Raw genomic sequence first — 27,847 nt, forward strand, 5'->3', positions numbered from 1 at the left:
GAATTGCCTAGTATATTCTGTGAATTTGATGTTTTTCACCTAAAATCCTAAAAATGAAATATCTGCCAAGAAGGAGCAGCTAGGATTTTGTTCTCAATGGATTCTACTTGTCTCTTGGTCCTATTTGAACGCTGCATTGTCCGTTTTGATGGTAAATTTTTTTTATCCTTTAAATGGTTAAGGCAGGGTGTGATTACTAAATACCATCATCTTAATGTCTAGATTGTTTTCCAATATACAAAATGTAAAATAATAGGAAATACCCCTAAAATAACCAGTGGACCAATAATAACCCCCTTACAGTTGTTTGAAAAAGAACTAAATTGTGATGCTTTTAAGGTTAGGTAAAATAATGTGCTTTCACTTAAACTTTTTTGGAAAACCACAACCCACCCCCTTTATTTTTAAATAAAAATAACTAGCTAGATCCTGCACTGGCTCCAGCCCTGAAAGTCCCTATCCCTAAGGATCTTTAAACATTAACTCAACCTAACCTAACCTAAAATATATAAGTGACTACCATAAATGAAACGAGGAAGAGTTATGTATTGGTCCACTATATTTTTTAAGGGATCCTACCTAATAATAAATTTTTATACTAACACATTTACATCAGTTCTAAATTATTTCAATTTTTGGCACAGGCAGTATCCTGAAAAAAAAAGAATATATAATAAAAATCAAATTTTTAATAAGTTTTTATTTGTTTATGGTAAAAACTAGAAATAAATCGTGGTATTTCTTTTTAAACGAGTCTAGCAAGATAAATTGGGTTATTATAGCAAATAAAACATCAGTTGGCTCGGAAGGGGGTTTGTGAGGTGAGGGTGTCTGTCAACCCCCCCTAAAACAGGATAATCGGAAGAACTGCCTTTCTCTCAAGGTTTTACAGCCCTCTGGTGATAAGCTGTGAACGCCACTTAATAAATCTCAGAATGCGAGAAATTGCGTGATATTTGAATTAGGGTTGGGCCGGATATCCGGCCGAATATCGGATATTAAAACTATCTGGATACCAGACATAAAAACTATCCGGATACCGGATATCCGACTGATTTCTAATGCTGAATATTCCGGTAATTTGCCGGATATCGAACATTGGCCCGATATCCGGCAGTAGAAATCAGCCGGATATCCGATGTCCGGCCAAAAAAGTATCCGGCCCACCCCTAATTCAAATATCACTTGTAATTATTGAGCCTGTTTATCATCAAAAAAATTCCCACTATCCTACGAAACAAAAATAAGTTTATTTGATGTCTCTATTTTTTTATACAAATAGCCTAAAGCCACATTATGATTTGAAGGAGCTGTGTTTTTAAAATATCCCTTATATCTTTATAAAAAAATTTACCTATAGATAAGAATCCATGCAAATAAAGCCACTAAACATCCAAACACTTTCTCAGCTAAAAACATAAAAAAAACACTGTTTAGTAACATAGTATGTTTCATACCTACTCTATTTTTACATAGGACATATCTTTAATTTAACCAAATATAAGATATAATATACATAGGTAGTTTCATAAATATATTCAACGTCAAATTCGATTAATAAGAGAGGTTTAGATTTAATAAGTAACATGTGAAAAATCAAAAAGGTTACTTGTCCTTTCATCTACAGATACAAAAATCTCTTAGAACGACCATAGATCAATGGGAAATTTGATTTAATACAAAAAAGATATGGTGAAATGTGAAAGATAAAAATTGGACAAAATCCTGCTAAAAGCATGCCCCATAATCATGGAAATATTGACAAGAAGTTTCAGCCTTCTATCTTAAATAGCAGCCGAGAAATTCACATTTACCCCTAATTGTTACAGATTGCCTGGCGGACGGAAGACACAGTGAAATATAGAGTAGCTTTGCTACTAAAAAAAAGAGTAAAACCCCTTCGTTAAGAACTTCTTTTCTCTTATTAAATAAATGATACCTGTGGTATGAAAATGTAAAGCTGTAGAGACCAACATAATCTCCCAAATCATCGTCAACAAACTGAATAAACACAAATATCAGGATATATTCCTAGAATTGGCTGTGGATCATCGATAGTCCCCCCCACTCCTTTCAAACACACTTATTAATTAACTCTTGTGGTTTTATTTAATCTAGATTATTTAAGGTTCAGTAGATCTTTAATAGTTATTTATCATAGACAGCTTTTTGCAGATATAAAAATGAAAAAATTAGGGGCCCGCCATGGCCCGGACTAACAAAACTGGTATTAATATTATAAATTTTTGTTTTAATATTCTTGAGAAATTATCTGTAATATGATGATCTACATGATTTTTTAGTAAAGCTGCACAGTTATGGAATCTCGACCACAAAGATTTTTTTATCCAATCTTGACAAGTGAGGTATTTTTGGAAAGAGGAATATATATAGAAAACGCCTATGAAAATTAGAAAATCCGCAGAAATCATATTTGCAAGTTATTTGCAAAAATCTGCAATGCTAATTTGCAAAATTAATTTCATGCCTTAAATGATGTATTTAGAAAAAATCTTTTCATGAAATGTGTTTATTTATAAGTTTAGAACATACTTAGGGCAAAAAAAATATCTTTAGTGTTACTTTTTTCACCTTATATATGAAAAAAGCAGTTTCTCACATTTTATGATAAAAAAAGGTATAGGAACAAAAAATATGATTTTTCTTGATGTAAACACAATAATTGGCATAAAATCTATCATCCTAAATGTAAAAATCAGATATAGAATCCTTTTTAGAGCTAATATAGGGCAAAAAGTAACTAAGACATTTTTGCAAAGTATGAAAATCTGAAGAAAATAGTTCTTTTTGCTTTTGATATACATATCAGATAATTGTATATAAAATTAGTGATCAAAAACTATAAAACATGTTATAAGTTTTTTCAACACTGTCATTGATTAAATTGCACTTTTAGGTATAAGAATTACCGAAGTAGTGCATAAAAACTCTTTTTATGATGTAATTAAACAAAATAAATGAAAAAAAAACAACTACAAAATGGTCTACTGCCTTATAAAAAACGCCCAATTGTTGATTTGAATTTATTTTGTTTGATAACTTAATAAAAAGAGTTTTTCTGTGCTACTTTGGTAATAAGTAAACCTAAAAGTTCATTTAAATCAATGATAGGGTTGAAAAAAATTTAACTTGTTTTATAGTTTTTGATCACTAATTTTATATACATTTATAAGAACTATTTCTATTTTTATAGAACTATTTTCTTAAGATTTTCATACTTTGCAAAAATGTCTTGGTTACTTTTTGCACTATATTTGCTCTAAAAAGGAGTCTATATCTGATTTTTACATTTAGGATGATAGATTTTATGCCAATTATTGTGTTTACATCAAGAAAAAACATATTTTTTGTTCCTATACCTTTTTTTTATCATAAAATGTGAGAAACTGCTTTTTTCATATATAAGGTGAAAATAGTAACACTAAAGAAATTTTTTTTTGCCCTAAGTATGTTCTAAACTTATAAATAAACACATTTCATAAAAAGATTTTTTCTAAATAAGTCATTTAAGGCATGAAATTAATTTTGCAAATTAACATTGCAGATTTTTGCAAATAACTTGCAAATATGATTTCTGCGGATTTTCTAATTTTCATAGGCGTTTTCTATATATATTCCTCTTTCCAAAAATACCTCACTTGTCAAGATTGGATAAAAAAATCTTTTTCGTCGAGATTCCATAACTGTGGCTGAGAACCAATTATGTTCCTTTGGATATTAATATGTTTCGTTGACATACTTGAAAGTTTTTTAAAAGGATGAGTGTTGGGGGGTGGGGAAGAAATGGAAAAGTTGAGAATTTGTGGTTCTTCGACAAAATTTCTGTAAAAACATTATTATCATAATACAAAATAAGCAAGTTCTTTAAAAGGGATATTCTTAAACTTTAATTTATTTGCAGACCAGCGGATATGCACCTAGAGGTCTCTAGGGGCCCTTTTCTAATGGGTGATTTCTCTTGGGGGGGAGGGGGGGGGGGTACGCTTTACCAAAATAGTTACAAACCTTCCCAGAACCTAAAAGAAGTTTACACTGTAAAGGAGAAAATCTCGGTTCAGCGGATAGCGAGATTCTTCGGTAAACACACACACACACACACACACACACACACACACACAGACAGACAGTCTTAAGTTCTCTTTCTTTTATATAAAAATTGATTTTAGGCAGAAATGATTGCACATCTTATTACGTATAATACGTGGAGTACAACCTAAGAAGTGTCAGGTCGGCAGCCGCACGTCGGCCGCGTGTAAGCCTCAGGGAAATCAACTGTTTACAATTTTAAAAATCAGATTAAAGTCTAAACCTGACTCAAATATGGCAATTTTTTTCAAAGCATCTAAACGCAGAGAGGGAGGGGACATTGGGCTTTTTATTACACTAGTCCCCAAAGTATTAAGTAATAACATTTTCTTATCCATTGGCTTATCAACTTTGGGAACTTTTATTAAATTTTGATATGTTGGTTCTTTAAGTTGAGTGTCAAAACTTTTTAGCCACTAAATGTAATCTACAGCAGGAGATACTGTTTGTATCATCATTGGGGATGTACATCAATTTATCGCCATTGTCTTATCTCATTAAATCCATGTTTCAAACGAGATTAAATTTAAGGTTTAGTGGCGGCTGCCGAGCCCTGCTGGAATGTGTCTGGCATGAGCCCCAGGTCCAGTAATTTAATTTGAGGGTAAGTCGCGGGTGCCGAGCCCTGCAAGAATGTTTCTGGCATGAGCCCCAGGTCCAGTTATTTAATTTGAGGGTATGTCACGGGTGCCGAGCCCTGCAAGAATGTTTCTGGCATGAGCCCCAGGTCCAGTAATTTAATTTGAGTGTAAGTCGCGGGTGCCGAGCCCTGCAAGAATGTTTCTGGCATGAGCCCTAGGTCCAGTTATTTAATTTGAGGGTAAGTCGCGGGTGCCGACCCCTGCAAGAATGTTTCTGGCATGAGCCCCAGGTCCAGTTATTTAATTTGAGGGTATGTCGCGGGTGCCGAGCCCTGCAAGAATGTTTCTGGCATGAGCCCCAGGTCCAGTAATTTAATTTGAGTGTAAGTCGCGGGTGCCGAGCCCTGCAAGAATGTTTCTGGCATGAGCCCTAGGTCCAGTTATTTAATTTGAGGGTAAGTCGCGGGTGCCGAGCCCTGCAAGAATGTTTCTGGCATGAGCCCTAGGTCCAGTTATTTAATTTGAGGGTAAGTCGCGGGTGCCGAGCCCTGCAAGAATGTTTCTGGCATGAGCCCCAGGTCCAGTTATTTAATTTGAGGGTAAGTCACGGGTGCCGAGCCCTGCAAGAATGTTTCTGGCATGAGCCCCAGGTCCAGTTATTTAACGAATAATTTGACAGCTAATACCAATATTTATGTCAGAAATATAATATTTCTAATGCCACAGTACATGACAGACGTTTTACATAAAAACTTACATACTAGCGGCTGCGCTACTAGCATCTAGGAGCTTAGTATTCGAAAGACTAAGAAACGTATAACAATAGTCTAAAAACAAACTTAGATATAAAAATTAGGTAACCTAAAACCATCCAGGGACCTATAAGAAGCTTCCATAAAATTAAAAAAACTCAATCAATCTCTGAAGCTAAGGATGAATTTACTAGTTTAAATTCCTAAAAAATATATATAAAAAATTCTTTCACAAAAGTAAACTTTTGACCAGAAGAATACTCTTTATATTTATTTTATTTACTTTTGTTGCATTTTATTTTTTTAAAACATGGCTGAATAAATATTCTTCAAGATTTTGGCAAAATTTTGTTTGGAAAATTAAATTGCTTCTGCAAGATTTACATTTAAAAGACTTTGTTAGTTTTGATTTGGAATATTATCAACTTAGAACGGACACAGTTGGGTTACATACAGGTTGACTTTTCCTATAGAAAAAGGACAAGAGTACCTTGTTGGGAGGGGATTCTCTTTCGATTTATAGTGATCAGCTTGTTATGGGATGCGATTCTCTAAACCAACGCACATTGGGGCATATCAGCCAAAAAGGGGATTTAATTATTTAGAGCCCGAATTTATTGTTCAAAATGTCAAATTAGAATGTTTGAGGTCAGGGAATGTATTTCTTAACTTATCAGAGTAGTATGAAAATTTTTCAGTAGCGCAGCTACTCTATCACTAGCTTTTTGGACCCTTTAAAGTGTATCTATGTCAATTGTAGTCCGATTTTAGTGTTCAAAGTGTCAAATTAGGGGTTGTTGGGGCCTGGGAATTGATTTCGGTAGAAGGGGAGGGGATGGTGTAAAGGGGGTGGATGGGAAATCCTTATTTTAGTCAGCTACAAGTTTGTTAAGTGATAATAAATCCATTATAAATGTAGGCATGATTGACATCAATTTTTATAAACTAATATCTATGTTTATAATGAAATTATGATTCTTGTTTACTGTTTATCTGTATATTAACCCTCCGTTTTTTTCTATCATATTTTCTGTGTGTGAAAGATAGAGGGCTATAAATGAGTGACTTCTTAACTATGGCTATGCCACATAACTGAGAGTTGGAATTTTTTGAATATCTCCAGCCTGGCAAAACATTTTTTCTGACTTAAACAAAGCCTTTTATCTTACTAAAATATCATAAACCCTTATGTAAAATATAGGTATTCAAGTCAATTTTAGGTTCCAGGTATGATCTTGAAGGTCCTGATCCTCCAGGTCTCTAGAAATCTTTAAAAGCCTCCTGTGACCGCCATTTTGACTTAGAGACTTCAAATTTTAAATTTAAGCTTTTCTTGTATGTCTACATAACGTATTAAAATTTCCTAAAGATCCGCCGCCGTTTTCCCGCCACCCGCCGACTGCGGTGGCTGGCAGCTGCCAAGTACAGCTGCAGCCGCCAAAATTTATGTTTTGAGATTTATAATATAAAATTTACATACAGATAAACATTTTCTGAAAAAATTGTATTTGTAGCTTCAAAAAAAAGAAAATAACAGCTTTTTGAAATTTTTAAGTAAAAAAGGACCTAAAAACAAAGGTTGTTGAATAAAAGAGCGAAGTAAGCGAAAATTGACTTTGAATCACTTGTAGTCGGAAATTCATTATCAATCAGGGGACCTGCAAAAAGAACCCCCTCCTCCCCGACCGATAAATGTGCGACAAGGGGCCCAACTGTTAAGGGTTAGTTAACAAACAGGGAACTAAGGGACAAAACAATGACCGATTAATATATGTATCATTGTATATTGTATATACCTACATAATATTGATACATCAAATTATATTACGAAATTGATTACTGTAGATGACAATTAGTGATTAAAATATTTCAACACTCTACTTAATGAACCAAGCAATAAAAAATCAATAAAACTTCCTAAAGTTTTTAGGCCAAAAAATATAAAAATTTTATTTTAAAACTTTGGGGACTAGTGTAATAAACAGCCCAATGTCCCCTCCCTTCCTAAATAAAACTGCAGATTTTAAAATAAGGACCAAGTAATTACATAATTTAAAAACAAAGCATTACCAATAGACAGACACATAACACTTGCTAATTCCAATTTCAATTAATTATAAGAACACCACGTTATTTGGATATTAGCTTAACCTTTGGGACATTTGGCTGTTTATAACACTAGTCGCCAAAGATTTACAGTTGTGTGTTAAAATGTTTTGAATACTAATTTTTATCTATACAAGAGGTAATTTTGTGTTTTATAATTGGGAATGTACATCAATTATATTGACCTTTGTCTTATCCCTTTAGATCATTGATAATGGTAATAATCCTTAGAAACAATTTTTTAGTTACATTAAAACTTCGAACATAAAGAGGTGTTGATTTAGGCTTAGCCCCTCCCCACCATTTAGTGCAATATCTATCATCTATCTATCTATCTAGTGTGGTAAATTGCAAAATCCATCTATCTATCAATCTATCTATCCATCTATCTATTCATTTATATATCCATCTATCTATCCATCTATTTATCCATCTATCGATCCATCTATCTATCTATCCATCTATCCATCATCCATCTATCCATCATCCAACTATCTATCTATCTCAACCTCTAAGGAAAACAATAAGGAGGATACAATTCATAAGTAACAAAGCACAAAAAATCTACTGTGATAAATTGCGAATATGGTCAATTAAAGAGCAAATGCTTAAATTTAATAGTAAATTACATACTGAATAGCTTTTATAGTGTTTCCAATTTATCTAAACACTCTAAAATAATAGACATAATATACGTGGATATTATAACTGGGTAAATTTTGTTGTCAATTTAGGTTGCTAATTTAGTCCTCATTTATTGGTCAGTTCTTACGTCCAGTATGAGGGGAGGGGATATCATTATATCAGCATGCTGGAAAGACCATTTCATTTTAGTTGGAGAAAATATGGTGCAACATGCAAGTAATTATATATCCCTTATTAAGATTCTAATTTCGGGTTGTTACAATATTGACAGGAAGAATTATCTAATAAATTAGCGCAGCAATATCAAACCTGAAAAAACCCATATATTTTAGAGGTAAAATAAAGCAGGGATTTAATAAAATAAAACAACTATGTTATTAAATTTTGACTTTAAAAGCGCCTTTAAAAGCATTTTCTTACAAAGTTTTTGTGCACCCACCTTCAGAAAACAGGCAAAAAACCCCTACGGGGGCGCGGGGGGGTAAATGAAACCAGTACTGGCGATTATAATATGTCTTTTGGTAATTAAATATCGCTTTTTTAGCCGGTGGCACCCGGTGAAAACATTTTTCCTGATACTGTCTACTTAAATGTTGATTTTGAAACAAACAAAAATAAACTAAAATCTTGACTTCAACTAGAATTATGTAGGACTAATATCTTCAATTTGTGCTTTTTTAGTTTATATTCTCAATATACATGTAATGCATGACTCAACAAAAGTTATTTTGTCTAATTACGTTAATTCTAAGAGATTTTATAATACTTTTAAAATTGTTGGTGAAACACACAAAATATGCCTTTTTCTGTAAGAAATTTTTTGCATTTCTTAACTTCCAGGCATTAGAAAGCTTACTTAAAAAGCGTAATTTTACGATTCCTTTGAAATCTGATGTAATATGGATATAATAATACTCATAGAATGATTAAAACTTGATTTGGGGGTGGTGAATAAAATCCCCTGGTTGCCCGTATGTGCAACGTAAATTAGGTTAATTAAAATCCATCAGACAACCAACCCTTTGATTGCACGACCTTTGTCGTCCTTCTCAAGCTTCCCTTTTTGGAATTTATCGGTAATTGTCTTTTCCTTATAAGTCCCTGGGTTTAGAGCAAATTTTACCTTATAAAATAAAGCTGAATATTTGAAAAAGTCTCCAAAGTTGATCCATTTGATTTTTTCTCATTATTTTCTTCTTTCCTGCTAAGGATGCATTTTTTAATAGACAAAAATATACGCCAAATTAAATTTACATCAAAGACTAACTTTTGTTTTGATCAAGGATTGGCAGACAGATGCGAATATATTGTCATTGGATTGGCAACCGCCGAATCTTTAAAAATTCGCAGCTGCAAGCCTGATTTAAAATTTCAAAATAGTAGCTGTTTGCAGATACATTAATTATGGAAATTTAATTGAATATTCACTCACAGCCAGGCCGTACCTAAATTTACTCACACCATTATGCATGCAATTCAATTCCCCAATTATGTTAAACAATTTACCCCTTCCCGAGATTATATACATACATTTGTGAAAGGGTTTGGACGCTGTTACTTTGTAAAAACTCGGGTAAAATCAGGAATTTCTAAGGTTTGAGGGGAGGGGGGGGGGGGGGCATTCTAGTATATTTTTAATTGGGGTTAATTTCAAAGTTTGAGGAGGGTGAAGACCTCTTTACCCCACCCCCCTCCTTGGACGTATATAACCCCAAATTTCAGATAGAGTTTAACTTAAAGTCGAGATGATAAAACATTATGATAACCGGTTCTACCCCATCCCTTATTCTCTTCCCCACTTTCAGATTGAAAGGGTGACGCAAATTTCAGACCCCAGATTTGGCGATTTGAGAAAATTTATCTTTATATTATAGCGAATTAGATAATCTAGCAAGCATCGCTTTTATCATATAGAGAAAAATAGTAAATCAAACGGCGAAAACCCATACAATATGACGCAAAACGCATGACCGCTACGACCGTGGCATTATTTTAAACCCGATCAATTTTAAAGCCCTTCTCCCCATTTTCAAATTTTCCAACAATCCTGAGCGGCTAAATCACGAATTTTGCATTGTACTACAGTACATAACAAATTTAATATTCTTAATGTTTTGTACGCTAACTTTTAAATTAAATCTAATTACACTTTTTTCAAAGCTCAAAGTTTACTTTTATTTTTAGATTAAAACGTCAAAAAGTTTTTGAAACTGAGCTTAGGGATTTCAGATGTATTTGATGTAAATTTGGGCAGGGATGAAGAGCCGCAGCTTTTGATAGCGACCGCAGATACGTATTATTAACTGGATGATAGTTTTTGACTGCCAATAGAGTTCTCCTTTTCCAGGAAGCTTTTTTGGGTTCAAAAAAAGAGATTTAAACCACAACCTCCCGATAATTGTATCTTTTTTTCTTAATGTTATAACCGCAGCTTTTGATATCGGCCGCAAATTGCAAAAAAACGGCGAGACTGCCAAAAAGTTAATTAAGAACAGAATACTCAGGATCAATAAGATTCTCCTTTACAAAGAAGCTTCTTTTAGATCCAAAATAGATATTTCAACAATAAAATTGTACTTTTTGTTTTTATAGCAAAATTAAAATGATGGGCCCTCACTCTCTTTTAAGTGCCCCAAAAAGCCTCTAGGGGTAATAAAAAATAACTTTTTTACATAATAGAAAAATAAGACGAAAATATCCACTTCTGCATTCAAAAGTCTGGAAAAATCTATATAGTCATTATATTAAAAATTCCTTGCAGCAAGTTGATGTTGAATATTTTCCAATGTAAACAATATGTTCCATAACAACAGAAAACAATGTCCTGAGAAAAAAAATAAGTTTTTATTAATATTTTCCTGATAAGGTTGTTAGATGTTTGTTAATACTTGGGATACAAGGATCTAAAGGGATAAGACAATGACCGATAAATTGATGTACATCCACAATGATAATAAACAAAATTGCCCCTTCTGTAGATAACAATTAGTGGTTAAAACGTTTGAACACTCAACTTAATGAGTCAACCAATCAAAAGTCCCCAAAGCTGTTAAACCAACGAAAGGTTGTTAGATGTGTGTCATTACTTCAGATACGTTCTTTAAATTTAATGACATCCTTTTATAATAGGTTCATTTAAAGGATCTTAGGGGGAAAAGACGATAAATATCAGGGTTGGCAATCCGAATCCGTCCAATATTTGGACAATTTAGGAATCCAGAATCCGAATACGGAATCCGTTCTTTTAATAGCGGATTCGGATTCTTAATTGTTAGGCTTGAGTTTCTGTGGTCCGAATATTTCACAGTAGCTTTTCATGCTTATTTTAGGTTAGGTTAGGTTGAGTAAGGGTTAGAAAATAGCTATAGGGTTACAAAATGGCTATAGAAATAGGAGAAAAGCTACTGTGAAAATATGAGAGAAAAAAACGTAGCTTTAGATTCTTCCCAGAACCCAGTAAAATTTAATCTCTTAATTTATTTTTACAAAAAAAAAGGATTTTTAAAATATTGCTAGAATCCGGAATCCAATATCGAGAATCCGTAAAAAAATAAGAATCCAGAATCAGCGGACTAATCCATTTTTTTTGGCGGACTTATGTAAGAATCCGAATCCGGTCCAAAAATTGGGACGGATTGCCAACCCTAATAAATATATACCCCCCCTTCACTTCTATACTGTTTTGAATTTTGATTGGTTGGTTCCAATGTACTAATGTTAGAGCTTTTCAACCAGTATTTTTTACCCCAAGAGGTAATAAAAAAAAAATGGCAAAATTCGTAAAAGGACCAAGGAAATCTTCAGTAAAAAAAATAAGGGGATTTTTTTTTTTTTTGGGGGGTTGGGGGTGTCCTTACCCCCAAGAAAATAGCCTAAAACCACCACAGGGCCAGTGGTTACTGAGATCTTAAGGGACAGACAGACGGGCAGACATCATTCTACTTTGTATTATAGATTTTCTTATCTCTTAAGATCCCTTTAAATATGGGAATAAAGTTGAAGGTCTAGATTTATTGTTCAACTTCAACTTTAATTCCAATTTGTTCTATATCCGTTTCAACTTTTAGACAATAAATTTGGGGGTTTATAAAGTATATTCAGGGATAAGGGACTTGGATTCTGACAAAACAATTCTAAGTGTACACCCCCCCCCCCCCATCTTACTCACTTCCCTTTAGTTACAACACAAAACAAGTTTGACGCCAACATTAGGCCACTAAAATATCAAAATTTTCAGCAATTTTGAATGGAATTAATTTGCTATAATAAAGACATAATAGCAGACTATTTCAAGATCCTATATCAATTTTTGCTTAAAAGATCTCTAAAACGCTTGTTCAAGTGTATAATATGCAAAGAAGCGTAGTATTAGCTTTCTGCTATTTTCCCACTTATAGATTTTAAAAGCTTTTTTATTTTATCTTTTTAAATGCAGAAAAAAACATTTATGGAAACGCATATGAAAGAAAATATTTATACCTGAAATATCAAATCTTGTCCAGTTATAACCAGCTTTCCTGCAGGATCTACAATCAAAGTACAATTTTTAATGAGGTGACACATAATACGCATACATGTCAGGGATGGAGGGGACAATGGTCTGTTTATTTTACTAGTCCCCAATGTTTTACAATAACGTTTTCTTATTCATTGGCTTAACAACATTGGTGACTTTTACTGAATTTTGATTGGTTTGTTTATTAGGTCGAGTGTAAAAAATCTATCACTAATTTTAATGTACAGAAGGGGTAATTTTGTGTGTCATTAGAGATGTACATTAATTTATCGGCCATTGTCTTATCCTTTTAGATCCCTGACAAACAAGGCCAATTATGACCATTGGAAACGTAGCAATAAAAGTAGCCAATAATCCTTTATTCCTTAAAATAAAGTAACATGATATCTGTCTGTTTGTTTGCACGGAAGGATCTCGCTAACCACTAAACCGATATGGTTCTCCTTAACAGGGTAGCTTTTCAAAGGTCCAGGGAAAGTTTGTAATTATTTTGGGGGAGGGTATCTCCAACCTCAAATACAATGAAATATAAAAGATACCTACATACTTATATTTCTATCTAATTTTAATAATGTTACTTTTTATCTTAGAATTAAAACGACTGACCTCCCCCCTACCTACACTATACTTGCATGGAAGTTGCGCTTCTAGAAATGTTCACTAATCTAGAGATCCCAAGGGGATCATCCAAGGGGGGAAGGGAGGGGATAATGGATCTAAAATTCATATTTCTGACAGTCTTGGACTTTGGGTACCAGAACACATGCAACTTTTATTATTTTGGCAAATTTCAAAGACTTTGGGTACCAGCGCAAAGAATTCCGCTAAAATAATTATTCACAAAGCAGACGACTCTTACTGAACTAACCAATACAAATACTAGCAGACTATTTGGAAAAAATCAAAACAAGTTTATTTTGGTTTTTAAACAAAATAGTTTTCATCTAAGAATGGGTGGGATAAACCAGAAATTCTACTGTGATACTTCTGTAACTATTCATTCTAATCAACCCTTTGTCAAATATAAAAACAAACCCCAATTATGGTATTATTTTGTAAGAAACTGTCATACCTTTTATGATAAATTACAGAATATTCACAGGAAAAACTCAAAAGAGCCAGTATAACCTATTGTTAAATACTTTTCTTTCAGTGTTTAATAATTTCTTATTATACAAATCTAATTAAGATTTCTATATCTAAATTTTTGGAATTTTCCAGATATATCTTGTTTTGAAAATATTGAGTTAGAACTCTAAAATTGAATTAATTGCCCATTGTCCCCTCCCTTTCTCCCTGGGATCATCCGCTTGTAATAGTATGCAATACTCTAACGCCCACTGATGGATATTATGTTAAGTAATATCCAATAGACTACCAACCCTTTAATTACACGACCTTTGTCTGCGAAGTCCTAACTGTGCATGGTAATGAGTTACGCCCGTTAGTGGACCAAGGCATTCCCCCTGCTCTAACTATTTCTGACATATCAGAAGTAGAAACCATTTTTAACGTCTTTAGTTATGACGCAGTGCCGGGCCGAAAATCGAACCTGTCACCTCTCCCCGACGACGAGCGGATATGCTACGCGTTGAGCAAATGTTGCGGATTTCTAGAAATGTCACCTTTTGTTGTTGAACTCCGACAGTTTACAGACCCCAGTCCCCTCTTCCACGACTGGAAATAATTGCACAGCAAACACATACCAAACTAAAAAATAATAAATTTTGTTGCAGTCGAAGGTACATTTATTCACAAATTTGAACACTTTAATTTCATATATTAACTAGTGGGTTCGCCCCTATCACCTAGGAGCTCTGCATTCCGAGGGAAATGTAAGGAAATAGAAACAGACTGAGACTTAAAATTCAAAATAAATAGCCTATAACCTTCCCGTGACCTATAGAAAGCTTCTCCTAGATGGATAACTCAATCGATTCAGTAGTTATCGTAATCAGACTCAAGGGACAAAAACCTTACTACTTTATATTATAGGATGTGATAAACAATCAATGAATTGAAAGGATATTTTTCCATTCAAAATTCTCTTAATGAACTTGCAGGCAAATTGAAAATAATTGGAAAACAATCATAAAAACTTTAAGTAAGTTTTACATCAGTTTTCATGGGTTTTAAAAATGACCTGTTGTTCCTAAAGCAATCTGAAGGAATATATTTGTAAGATGGCGGAGGCTGACTCCATTTGTCCTTGAACTTGCTCGGGTCAATAAATAACCTCCAACTAAAATACAATATCATAATATTTAATCAAAAATTTCATTAATAAAAAATTCAAAAAGATATTTGATTACGTTTCCTATAAACTATAAAGGATAAGACAATGAACGATAAATTAAAACACGTTCCTAATGATAAGCAACAATATTACCCCACCTGTAGAAAGTGTCCAGACTTTTAGTCCGGAACCAAAAAATCTGAATTTTAAAATAGAACCCCCTTATTATTATAATAAACTGAAAATAAGGTGATTTTTTTCCTCTATGCATAAACCCTGCCTTTCATACAATGTCCTAAACCTGTAGTGCTACCAAGAACCTAATAAAACCTAACCGAACCATAACTAAAATAAGAAAAATACAAAAAATGCCCCCTCTCCCTTATTTTGATATATTTCAAAAAAAAGGAATTGGAGGTTCAGTGCGCTTGACTGGAAACTTTGAGGGAAATCGCCGAAATTGTTGACTGACCTGCCGCTGACGTCCAAGCCCAACTCCATTTGACCATGTACACATTCAGGTAATTGGATTTAGAGGCCAACATTGTATCCCAAACTTAATAATAAACAAGGTTGACAACATCCATATAAGCCAAGCTCTGAAATCAAAAGGTAGGACAAACAAACAAACATTAACACTTGTAGAGAATTATAACTTAATTAGCAGAATACTAATTTGGAGGTATAAAAAAATATTTGAACTTGTTGCATAAATACAGGATTCTCTTCAAGGACATACTTACATTTTTAGAACTTAAATAGTGATGTTTCGCTTAAATATTGTACTTAGTTGTCCTAGGACTCCATTGTTCCGAAATTCAGGCTAATAGGATAATTGCATCATAAAATTAACATGTTTAAATACCTAAAATGTACGGACTTTCTGGTAAAGGTTTTAGAGCTGCTATGTTTTTATAAATCTTATATAAATTAGAATGCAAAGTTTCAAATCAATTGGACAATTCTAACATGAAAAAAATACCGAATAGATACATCCGTTGCAGATGGACGTAACACCCTAATTATAGGAAAGCTTAACTTTATTATCAAACATGTTAATAAAGTCTTATTAAAAAAAAGGTGACTGATATAGGTAATATTTTTTCGTTAACAGATATAATAGGAAATCTTTAAAACCAAATAATATGAAAAGGGTTCCAATTTGAAAACCTTTAACTGAATACTAGCTGCCGACGTGAATTGTATTCTTCCAGTTAGCTAATAAATTGGCGTCAACTTTATTGAAAATTAAACAAGGAAGAAAATGTTCAATATCTTTTTATTTTACTAATAAGTTTTTTGATAGATTTTGTTATGCTTTTCTTGGAAGATTTCTATTGGCATTATATATTTTCTTAAAAACCCTAGGTGCAAAGCCGCAGTTTATAAATAAATTATAAGGGGGGGGGGGGGGAGTTTTGACACATTTGCGTAAACCTGGCACCTAGGCTTTGGACTGAGAGGATAGGTTATTAGTGATAAAATCATTCTTATATGATGAATTTCACGAAGTTTTAAGATTTTTTGGATAGGCCTCCAGGTTTCGGAGCTCCAGGCCTCCAGGTGGTCTCTGTACAGGTAAAAATTAAAAATAAGATTTTTTTTTTTAAAGTTACAGGTCAACTTATAAAACAAAATATGCATCTTTTTTAATATTATTCACTTATTAGAAGAAAAAAGATGCATATTTTGTTTAAAAAGTTGATTTGTAACTTTAAAATTTTTTTTTTTCATTATTACCTGTACAGAGACCTATCCTCTATCCTACAGAGACCTATCCTCTCAGTCCAAAGATAAAGCCTAGGTGCCATGTTTACGCAAATGTGTCAAAACTCCCCCCCCCCTTATTGAACAAACTGGCAATTATCAAGTAATATGCCAAGACAAACAAAATAGCAGGATAGTTATTTATCACATCGTATTATAAGCAGCTTTCCAGTGATATAAAAATGTACAATTATAAGGTTATAAATATGTTTTTTTTTATGGTTGTAATCTTATGATTGTACATTTTTATATTCGTAGAAAACGGGATATAATACGATGCTATACATAATTCTTCAGTATGGCTGAGAATCGGTTCCAATCCACCGGACATTGATTGGTTTCGAAGCGATACTGGAAAAGTTTTTTATTTAAATTTTAAAACGATTACGTGTGGTACAGTAGTAGCATTGTTTTTGAAAAAATAGCTTCTTAGGTTAGATAACAAATTATCACAATAGCGGGATAGTACCTAATAATTAAATCAAAATTAGTTTTCGGACACAGTAGAACTATTATAGAGAAGCTTCGCATCTAAAATTGAATAACCTACCTTCATTTTCATTAAAAACGCTGAGGAAAAGTACTAAACAATTCAATTCTCAATTAATATTAATTTATATAATTTTTGAATTACAAAATTCAATTAAATTTACTACATTACTTAAGTTGCGCTAATTATTATTAATGGATATATTATTACTTTGATCTTACACCAGATTTACATGATCTCTAATAAAGTGAAAAACACAGCGGGCTAAAATAACGAAATAAACAATAAAAGATGGGGGAGATGGCAGCCTAAATTGACGATAATTTTCCCCCTGTCATAATATCTACGTATATTCTTTATCCATTTAAAATTATTCATTTGGAAACTAACAAGCTCGATTATATCCATGATGGGCGCAGTTAAAAAGCTTTAATTGTAAGATAAAATTGGGGATTTAAGGGGGGGGGGGGGGGAAGTTTTGACACTTTCGCTTACTCCATGATTATTGGGCTAGGTATTAAAGTTAGACTATAGGTTATTTGGGATAAAAGTTTACTTTAAGTTAGTACTTCACGGATTTTTAATCATTTTTTGGATAACCCCACCCCCTATCCCCCCGGGGCTCAAAATCCCCCTAAAAATGAACCTAACCTTAATTTTCTCAGGAACCATTTGACCAAAAGAGATGATTTCTTAAACTTAAGCTTTTATGCTTATAAACTAACTTCTGATTTAGAAGTCACCCCCCTGCCACCAACCCCTAGCCCTCCGGGGCTCAAAAAAACCCTAAAAATGAACCTAACCTTAATTTTCTCAGGAACCATTTGACCAACAGAGATGATTTCTTAAACCTAAGCTTTTATGCTTATAAACTAACTTCTAGTTTAGAAGTCACCCCCCTGCCGCCAACCCCTAGCCCTCCGGGGCTCAAAAAAACCCTAAAAATGAACCTAACCTTAATTTTCTCAAGAACCATTTGACCAACAGAGATGATTTCTTAAACTTAAGCTTTTATGCTTATAAACTAACTTCTGATTTAGAAGTCACCCCCCTGCCACCAACCCCTAGCCCTCCGGGGCTCAAAAAAACCCTAAAAATGAACCTAACCTTAATTTTCTCAGGAACCATTTGACTAACAGAGATGATTTCTTAAACTTAAGCTTTTATGCTTATAAACTAACTTCTAGTTTAGAAGTCAGCCCCCTGCCACTAACCCCTAGCCCTCCGGGGCTCAAAAAAACTCTAAAAATGAACCTAACCTTAATTTTCTCAGCAACCATTTGACCAACAGAGATGATTTCTTAAACTTAAGCTTTTATGCTTATAAACTAACTTCTTGTTTAGAAGTCACCCCCCTGCCGCCAACCCCTAGCCCTCTGGGGCTCAAAAATACTCTAAAAATGAACCTAACCTTAATTTTCTCAGGAACCATTTGACCAACAGAGATGATTTCTTAAACTTAAGCTTTTATGCTTATAAACTAACTTCTAATTTAGAAGTCACCCTCTGCCGCCAACCCCTAGCCCTCCAGGGCTCAAAAAAACCCTAAAAATGAACCTAACCTTAATTTTCTTAGGAACCATTTGACCAACAGAGATGATTTCTTAAACTTAAGCTTTTATGCTTATAAACTAACTTCTAGTTTACAAGTCAGCCCCCTGCCACCAACCCCTAGCCCCCCGGGGCTCAAAAAAACCCAAAAATGAACCTAACCTTAATTTAAATTTCTTATTTGTAGAGTTAGAGATACACTTATTATACCAAATATGCTTATTTTTGGATGTTATTGACATATCTCCTGAAAAAATTAGAATCGGCCTCCAGGTTCAGGTGCTGCAGGCCTCCAGGTCCACTCAGGAGACAGGTAAAAATTTAAATTTCTTATTTGATGGTTTAGAGGTACACTTATTAAACCAAATATGCATCTTTTTGGATGTTATTGACATATCTGCTGAAAAAATTAGAATCGACCTCCAGGTTCAGGTGCTGCAGGCCTCCAGGTCCACTCTGGAGACAGGTAAAAATTGAAATTTCTTTTTTGAAGAATTAGAGGTAAACTTATTAAACCAAATATGCATCTTTTTGGATTTTATTGACATATCTCCATATTGGGCACATTTTATACCCTCCGTGCACCCGTTGTTTTTGGATTTAAAAACCTCTTTCAAGTTTCACAGGGTTTTATATTGGCCTAGTAACCCTTGCCAATGTCTACTAATGTGAAATTCCAAAATCGACCCACCCTAAGTAAGTTGTATTTTTGTATTTTTTAACAAATAATTTAATCTGCAAGGTATTTTTTTCAGAGTTCTAAAATGGCGATAATATTGCTCACTGGAAGTAAGTAGCTATCATATAGGATAACTTTAGATTTTTTATACCTTGAGTTTTAAGTTTCTTGTTGTAAATATTTTTTATTTCTATTTAGTAACCTTTCATCTTAATTCAAACATTACACATAAGGATTTTTACCTGTTGAGCAGGCCCCTGGAGGCTTTCGGGAACACATATTGAAGCCGTAAACAATAAATTTGACTATATTGTTTACTTTAACCTTACTCTATTTAAATATCTTTCCTCTAAATTTTAAACTAACTATTTTAGATATTCACCTGAACCTGGAGGCCGATTCTAATTTTTTCAGCAGATATGTCAATAACATCCAAAAAGAAGCATATTTGGTTTAATAAGTGTACCTCTAACTCTTTAAATAAGAAATTTTAATTTTCACCTGTCGAGAGTGGACCTTGAGGCCTGCAGCACCTGAACCTGGAGGCCGATTCTAATTTTTTCAGGAGATATGTCAATAACATCCAAAAAGATGCATATTTGGTTTAATAAGTGTACCTCTAAACCTTCAAATAAGAAATTTAAATTTTTACCTGTCTCCTGAGTGGACCTGGAGGCCTGCAGCACCTGAACCTGGAGGCCGATTATATTTTTGTTTAGCAGATATGTCAATAACTTCCAAAAAGAAGCATATTTGGTTTAATAAGTGTACCTCTAACTCTTCAAATAAGAAATTTTAATTAAAGTTAGGTTCATGTTTGGTTTTTTTTTTGAGCCCCGGAGGGCAAGGGGTTTGCGGCAGGGGGGCGGGGGGCTATTTCTAAACTTGAACTTAGTTCATAAGCATAAAAGCTTAAGTTTAAGAAGTCATCTCTATTGGACAAATAGTTCCTGAGAAAATTAAGGTTAGGTTTATTTTTAGGTTTTTTTGAGCCCCGGAGGGCAAGGGGTTGGCGGCAGGGGGGTGACTTCTAAACTTAAACTTAGTTCATAAGCATAAAAGCTTAAGTTTAAGAAATAATCTCTATTGGACAAATAGTTCCTGAGAAAATTAAGGTTAGGTTCATTTTTAGGGTTTTTTGAGCCCCGGGGGGCTAGGGGTTGGCGGCAGGGGGGGTGACTTCTTAACTTAAACTCAATTTATAAGCATAAAAGCATAAGTTTAAGAAATCATCTCTGTTGGTCAAATGGTTCCTGAGAAAATTAAGGTTAGGTTCATTTTTAGGTTTTTTTTGAGCCCCGGAGGGCAAGGGGTTGGTGGCAGGGGGTGACTTCTAAACAAGAAGTTAGTTTATAAGCATAAAAGCTTAAGTTTAAGAAATCATCTCTGTTGGTCAAATGGTTCCTGAGAAAATTAAGGTTAGGTTCATTTTTAGGGTTTTTTTGAGCCCCGGAGGGCTAGGGGTTGGCGGCAGGGGGGCGACTTCTAAACTTAAACTTAATTTATAAGCATAAAAGCTTAAGTTTAAGAAATCATCTCTGTTGGTCAAATGGTTCCTGAGAAAATTAAGGTTAGGTTCATTTTTAGGGGGATTTTGAGCCCCGGGGGGCTAGGGGGTGGGGTTATCCAAAAAATGATTAAAAATCCGTGAAGTACTAACTAAAAGTAAACTTTTATCCCAAATAACCTATAGTCTAACTTTAATACCTAAAAATTAAGGTTAGGTTCATTTTTAGGTTTTTTTTGAGCCCCGGAGGGCTAGGGGTTGGTGGCAGGGGGGTGACTTCTAAATCAGAAGTTAGTTTATAGGCATAAAAGCTTAAGTTTAAGAAATCATCTCTGTTGGTCAAATGGTTCCTGAGAAAATTAATGTTAGGTTCATTTTTAGGGTTTTTTTGAGCCCCGGAGGGCTAGGGGTTGGCGGCAGGGGGGTGACTTCTAAACTAGAAGTTAGTTTATAAGCATAAAAGCTTAAGTTTAAGAAATCATCTCTGTTGGTCAAATGGTTCCTGAGAAAATTAAGGTTAGGTTCATTTTTAGGGTTTTTTTGAGCCCCGGAGGGCTAGGGGTTGGTGGCAGGGGGGTGACTTCTAAATCAGAAGTTAGCTTATAAGCATAAAAGCTTAACCCATTAGTGCCGAACTTCCCCCCTGTCGTCAGAATCACTTGAAATTTTAAACACAGCTTCCTTAAGGGATTGTAAGACATTTGTATTTTTAGATTTTTTGATTTGTGGCATACTAAAGAAGTTTTTTTTTGCGTCGTTTCTGACGCATTCGGACTAATCATTTTTCCCATGCGTCTATTATGTACCATATCGGACTAATCATCTTAGGCTTTTACTGTATAATCTATTAGTTGCTTCGCCCCTAACCTCTAGGGTGGGTGGGGAATGTCAGAAAAATAGCATAAAACCATCTTAAGATATTTATAAAGCTTTCCTGATAAGTAAAACCAATTCAGACCCGAAATTTCTATAATCTTTAGCTTCAGACAAAAACCTTACTACTTTATAGTATGGAATACTATACTAGCAGTGGCTTCGCCCCTAGAGGCATACAGGGACCCTTGGGTTTGGGGGGAGTCAAACCCCCTCTTTCAATTACAGTTTTTAAAGAAAATTTTTTTAAAAATAATGAGAGGGGTTTATTATTTTCTAGGGGTGATTTCTCCTAGAGCGGTTGTGGTACTCTCCCCCAAAATAGTTATAAACCTTACCAGGTCCTATGAGAAGCTAAAATGTAAAGGAGAACCATATCGGTTCAGTGGTTAGTGAGATCCCTTAGTACACACAGACACATGTATGTAGAATGTATTTAGATCCTGTTACTTTATTAAAAGGATACATAACACAGATACTCTACAATCAGTGTCTGTCTGTACGTCCATTCGTCTGTATAAAACAATTCAGAATATAATTATTTGGTACTAGTGGCTACGCCCCCAGAGGCCTTTAGGGGCACTTGGGATGGGGAGAGGTCATTGAATTCTACAACAATATTTTTTATTTTAGATTTAAAAAGAATTAATTTCATTAAGTTCATTCTATTTTTCTTGTGTTGGGGGTCTTTTTTAAGTGGCGATTTCTCTTTGGAGGGTTGTGGTACTCTCCCCCAAAATATTTATAAACCTTACCAGGTTCTATGAGAAGCTACTATGTAAAGGAGAACCATATCGGTTTAGTGGTTAGTGAGATCCCTTGGTACACAACACACAGACACATGTAGAAAGTATATCCTGTTACTTTATTAAAAGGATACATAACACAGATACTCTACAATCAGTGTCGGTCTGTACGTCCATTCGTCTGTATGAAACAATTCAGAATATAATTATTTAGTACTAGTGGCTACGCCCCTAGAGGCCTTTAGGAGCACTTGAGATGGGGAGAGGTCATTGAATTCAACAACAATATTTTTTATATAATAATTATATAATTATATAAGATATAATTTCATTAAGTTAATTCTATTTTTTCTTGTGTTAGGGGGGTCTTTTTCAAGGGGCGATTTCTCTTTGGAGGGTGGAGGTAACCTCCCCAAAAATAGTTGTAAACCTTCCTAGGACCTATGAGAAGCTACAAAGTAAAAAAAGAAGCATACCAGTTAAGCAGATACACAGATAGATACCCTCCACTTTATTACAATGTTTAGCAAAGAAATATGATTTTGTCGACAATTATATTGAACAACCCAATACATGACAACCCCTCCCCCCCCCCCCCAGCCCCTGTTAATCCTTAAAGTTTTATAATAACTTTTTCTTATTTGTTGTCTTACCAACTGTGGGGAATTGTATTTGTATTTTGATTGGTTGGTTTATTAAGTGTCCAAATGTTTCAACCACTAAATGTAATCTACAGAAAGATTTTATGGTATAATATCCCTAAATAAGTACATCAATTTATCGGCCATTGACTTACTATTTTAGATCCCTAACCAATACATTTCTTAGTTGTAGCGTAGTTGTTAATTATTTGGATGCAATTATATATATACAGACGGACGGATGTACAGACAGACCATAATTGTAGAGTATTTGCGCTATTTTTATGAATATATTAACAGCTAGGCTGCAATAAAAATTACGGAAGTATAAAGTATTAACATATTTACAGTCGTTAATTGGCTGTAATTTTGGATATATAGACAGACATACATACATTCCCTAGTTGTAAGGTAGCTATTATTTATTTTGATGCAATTATGGAAATACAGACAGGTGGACGTACAGACAGACCCTAGTTGTAGATTATCTGCGCTACTACTTTTATATCCTTAAAATAAAGTAACATGTTATTGTATGTCTTTGTGTGTGTACCAAAGGACCTTGCTAACCACTGAACCTATATGGTGCTCCGTTACATGGTAGCTTCTACTAGGTCCTGGTAAGGTTTATAACTATTTTGAAGGAGGGTACCACCACCATCCCTTAAGAGAAATCATCCGTAGAAAATAAAAAAAAAAAAATTAAAAAAAAAACTTTTTCTTTAAAAAATTGTAATTGAAAGAAGGGATTTGACTCCCCCTGCAATCTAAGGGGCCCTAGATGCCTCTAGGGGCGTAGCCGCTGCTTGTATTGTATTCCATACTATAAAGTAGTAAGGTTTTTTGGCTCAAGCCAAAGATTACAGAAATTGAAGGTCTGAATTGGTTTTACTTATCAGGTAAGCTTTATAAATACCTTGGGATGGTTTTAAGCTATTTTCCTGACATCCCCCACACGTCCTAGAGGTTAGGGGCGTAGCAACTAGTAGATTATAGGAGATTATACAGTAAAATCCTAAAATGATTAGTCCTATAAGGTCAAAAAGGACGCAATGGCTAAAATGATTAGTCCGAATGCGTCGAATACGACGCACAACAAGGGAGAGGTCATTTTCTAGTAAATCCCGTAAAGGTGTGTGTTATAAGGCCTAAAAATAGTAGTAGAACGATAAGGTGCTCTAGATATATGTATTCCCTATTGAATAGAACAATAGGGAAATTTTTTTTTTTTTTTTGATAACCGTACCTGGATTATCTAAAAAAAATACGAAATTTCTATCAAACGCTTTGTTTGGCTCAAACTGACAAAAATTAAAAAAAAAATATAATTATAATAATAATGTTTTCTATAGGTACAAGGTAAAGGTTAAGAACAATCTATACCATTAAACAAAGGAATAAGTCATTCTTTACAGGTTGATTTATTATAATTATATTTTTTTTATTTGTGTCAGTTTGAGCCAAACAAAGCGTTTGATAGAAATTTCAGATATTCCAGGTACGGTTATCAAAAAAAAAAAAAAAAAATTTCTTCCCTATTGTTCTATTCAATAGGAAATACAAATATATAGAGCACCTTATCGTTCTACTACTATTTTTAGGCCTTATAACACACACCTTTACGGGATTTACTAGAAAATGACCTCTCCCTTTATCAAAAAAAAGTATGTAAACTAACTAAAATTAAAGAAAACTTAGCAGAAACTAAAAATATATAACAAATGCTATAATTAATTATAAATAAGTATGTTTTAATTCTTTAAAAGAAAAAAGTTAGGCCTGGTGTGGAAATTTTTTCCTATTTTTTCCACTTCTGCCATGAAAATATGATTTCATCTGGTCATCGAATGAAGTGAGAGGCCAAGCAATGTAGAGGACAAAACTTGAAGCCCTATTCAGTTATTTACAAACATTTAAAAAGGACAGCATAAAAAAATAGAGTGATAGTATAGGTTTGAATTTGTGCGTCGTTTAAGACCCTATTGTCATTAATGGGTTAAGTTTAAAAAATCATCTCTTTTGGTCAAATGGTTCCTGAGAAAATTAAGGTTAGGTTCATTTTTAGGGGGATTTTGAGCCCCGGGGGGCTAGGGTGGGGGGTTATCCAAAAAATGATTAAAAATCCGTGAAGTACTAACCAAAAGTAAACCTTTATCCCAAATAACCTATAGTCTAACTTTAATACCTAGCCCAATAATCACGGAGTAAGCGAAAGTGTCAAAACTCCCCCCCCCCCCTTATTGTCCCAATTCTGTAGGTAATTAACTTTACAGCGAAGCTTCTTATAGGTCCAGAGAAGGTTTATGACTATTTGTGGGTATCTCCACTCTTCCAATAGAAATCGCCTCTATGAAAATGAACCATTAAAAAAATCCAACATTTCTATTCTTTCCTTTTTTAAACTACAATTGAAAGTGAATGGTCAACTTTCACCCCCCCCCCCCCCTACATTCCCTGAAGTGTCCCTAGAGGCCTCTAGGGGGCGTAGCCACAAGTACTATTTTTAAAGTAGCTTTACAACTTTAAAAATCAAGATAAAATATTAAAAACGGGCTAAACCTATTAAGAAAAAGCTTCACAACAAAACAAGGATGACAATATCCATAAAAGCGAAGCACTGAAACGGTAGGACAAAAGGACATTAACACTTGTATAGTGTCTGAACTGAATAATCAGAATATAAAAGTATAAGAGTCGAAGCAAAATTGTAAGTAAATTTGTTGAAAAACTGCTTGATACAGGATAATGTTTATGGACATACTTACATTTTTAGGACTTGATTATAGAGTTGCTTCGCTTATAATATTGTTCTGTGTTGTCCCAGGAATCAATATATCAAAAATCAGATCAAACAGATAATTAGATCACATAAAAATTTGTTATTAAAAAAGTAGAAAAATCAACATGTTGAAAATCAACGTACGGACATTCTGGTAATGATTATAGAGTTGCTACGCTTTCTAAATCGTACCTAAAACTACTGCAGGAATCATCATGCAAAGTTTGAAATCGATAGGACAATTCTAAAATGCCTAAATTAACGATAAGAGCTAACCGTGACGGACAGACGGACGGACGGACTGAGCCTAATTATAGAAATGCTTTGTTTTTAAAAATATCTATAAATATAGAATGTTAACAATTCTAGATTCTTAAAATAATATGTAATAATTTTTCATAGGTATGTTTCCGATAAATATTATCTGCGAAATCTTTCCTAACATAAACATTAAGATATATAAGTTGGAAAGAACTAAAATGTTAGAGGGAGAATTGAAATCTGCATCAAATTTTAAGGATTTTTTTTTATAAAATTTATTGTTGTATAATTCTTTATCTAAAAGCGGAAATACAATTTAAGTTAATTAATTTTGACATCTGTGATTAGTGGATTGAAAACTATCTGCGCTCTGATTGGAGAAGCTTAAGTGTCGTACATCATTCAACCAATTAGAGCGCAGGTAGTTTCCCATCCACCTATCCTATTGGTCAAAATTAATTAACTTAAATTGTATTTCCGATTTTAGATAAAGAATTATACAAAAAAACGAATTTTATAAAAAATCTTTAAAATTTAATGCAGATTTCAAATCTCGGGCCTCTAACATTAAAATTCTTTCCAACTTATATATCCTAATAAACAAGGAATATTACGTCTGCAAGTAGCGCAGTAAAAATAAGCTTACATAATCGTATATTAAAAAAAGTACAGTTCTCCACGGAGAGTAAAATGAAAAGTTATAGGATCAATTAATGTTTTTCTTTCCCGAGGGGATTAATTCAATGATTATCTATTATTTATTATTTTGTAAATTGTCTATTACGATACATGAATTTTCAGTACGGCAATAAACCGGTTCTAATCCAGAGGAAATAAATGAAAAGATGAATCTTATGGAAAGTATCTTAAATAATGTTTCTGTTTAAGTCAATTACATTGAAGGTAATTTATGTTTTTAAATTCAAAAGGTAAAACAGTTTTTTATTGCATCCTTTTTAAGACAGGTTTCCGTGGATATTAAAATAAAAAATTTTAAAAAGACGGACACACCTAGTTATAGACTAGAGTAGCTACGATTCTAATAATATTATTGAGAAATTTCCTAGTATGAAATAAATAGCTGCTCTTGTTGACGTAGTAGTGCATGATAAATATGATCTACACAATCCATACATTCTATCTGAAAAAAAAACTGTGGGATTGGGGCGGATACTTTTTTAGCCGGACATCGGATATCCGGCTGATTAATAATGCCGGATATCCGGTATCCGGCCGGGTAGCTGGCCAACGTTAGATATCTGGCGAATTACCGGGTATCTGGCATTATAATTCAGCCGGATATCCAGTATCCGGATAGTTTCAATTTCCGGTATCCGGCTGGACATTGAATATTGCCGGATATCCGGCCCAACCCTAGAAAAAAGCAGGGATCACAAGGGATAAGACAGTGGAGGATAAATTGTTTTACTTTCCCAATGATGATAAACAAAATTATCCATCTGCTGATTAAAGTAATTGGATGCATGGTCTGGACACTGTTGGCTTGTACAAACCAAACAATATTTATTTAAAGTACTTAAAGTTTTTTCAAAGAATTAGATTATGAAACTTAGGGTATCAGTATAATTTAGTTCAATTTATACTACCTC

The 27,847-nt window shown here is 33.7% G+C and overlaps 1 protein-coding gene across 3 annotated transcripts; it reads right to left on the reverse strand.

The window, feature by feature from the left end:
• Window positions 1–197: 197 nt before the first annotated feature.
• On the reverse strand, window positions 198–27,374 carry LOC145321588 (acyl-coenzyme A diphosphatase FITM2-like). 3 transcript variants are annotated; one of them, XM_080163028.1, is made up of 12 exons: window positions 27,301–27,374; window positions 17,261–17,293; window positions 15,416–15,499; window positions 14,851–14,949; window positions 14,333–14,417; window positions 12,671–12,717; window positions 10,946–11,015; window positions 9,315–9,395; window positions 1,940–2,001; window positions 1,355–1,409; window positions 580–652; window positions 198–265 (listed from the first exon to the last, which is right to left on the reverse strand). In XM_080163028.1, the coding sequence occupies exons 1-11, from the start codon at window positions 27,371–27,373 to the stop codon at window positions 619–621; spliced, it is 723 nt and encodes a 240-aa protein (XP_080019154.1). In that variant the 5' UTR covers window position 27,374; the 3' UTR covers window positions 198–265; window positions 580–618. The 3 variants fall into 3 exon arrangements, with proteins under 3 accessions (XP_080019154.1, XP_080019153.1, XP_080019155.1); XM_080163027.1 differs by lacking the exon at window positions 198–265 and having other exon boundaries at window positions 521–652; XM_080163029.1 differs by lacking the exon at window positions 198–265 and having other exon boundaries at window positions 521–652; window positions 9,315–9,389; window positions 10,943–11,015.
• Between the last annotated feature and the right edge of the window lie 473 nt (window positions 27,375–27,847).

This window comes from Acartia tonsa, chromosome 6 (genome assembly GCF_053477335.1).
Source record: "Acartia tonsa isolate MP-2025a chromosome 6, ASM5347733v1, whole genome shotgun sequence".
Taxonomy (NCBI): domain Eukaryota; kingdom Metazoa; phylum Arthropoda; class Copepoda; order Calanoida; family Acartiidae; genus Acartia; species Acartia tonsa.

Excerpts from the sequence above, each read along its gene's own strand:
- LOC145321588 (XM_080163028.1), bottom strand. The coding sequence starts at position 27,373 with ATGTATGGATTGTGTAGATCATATTTATCATGCACTACTACGTCAACA. Across the intron at positions 11,016-12,670 it reads GACAAGATTTGATATTTCAG|GACATTGTTTTCTGTTGTTA; the intron begins GTATAAATATTT and ends TTTTTTTCTCAG. Across the intron at positions 9,396-10,945 it reads CAACATCAACTTGCTGCAAG|CAGGAAAGAAGAAAATAATG; the intron begins GAATTTTTAATA and ends ATGCATCCTTAG.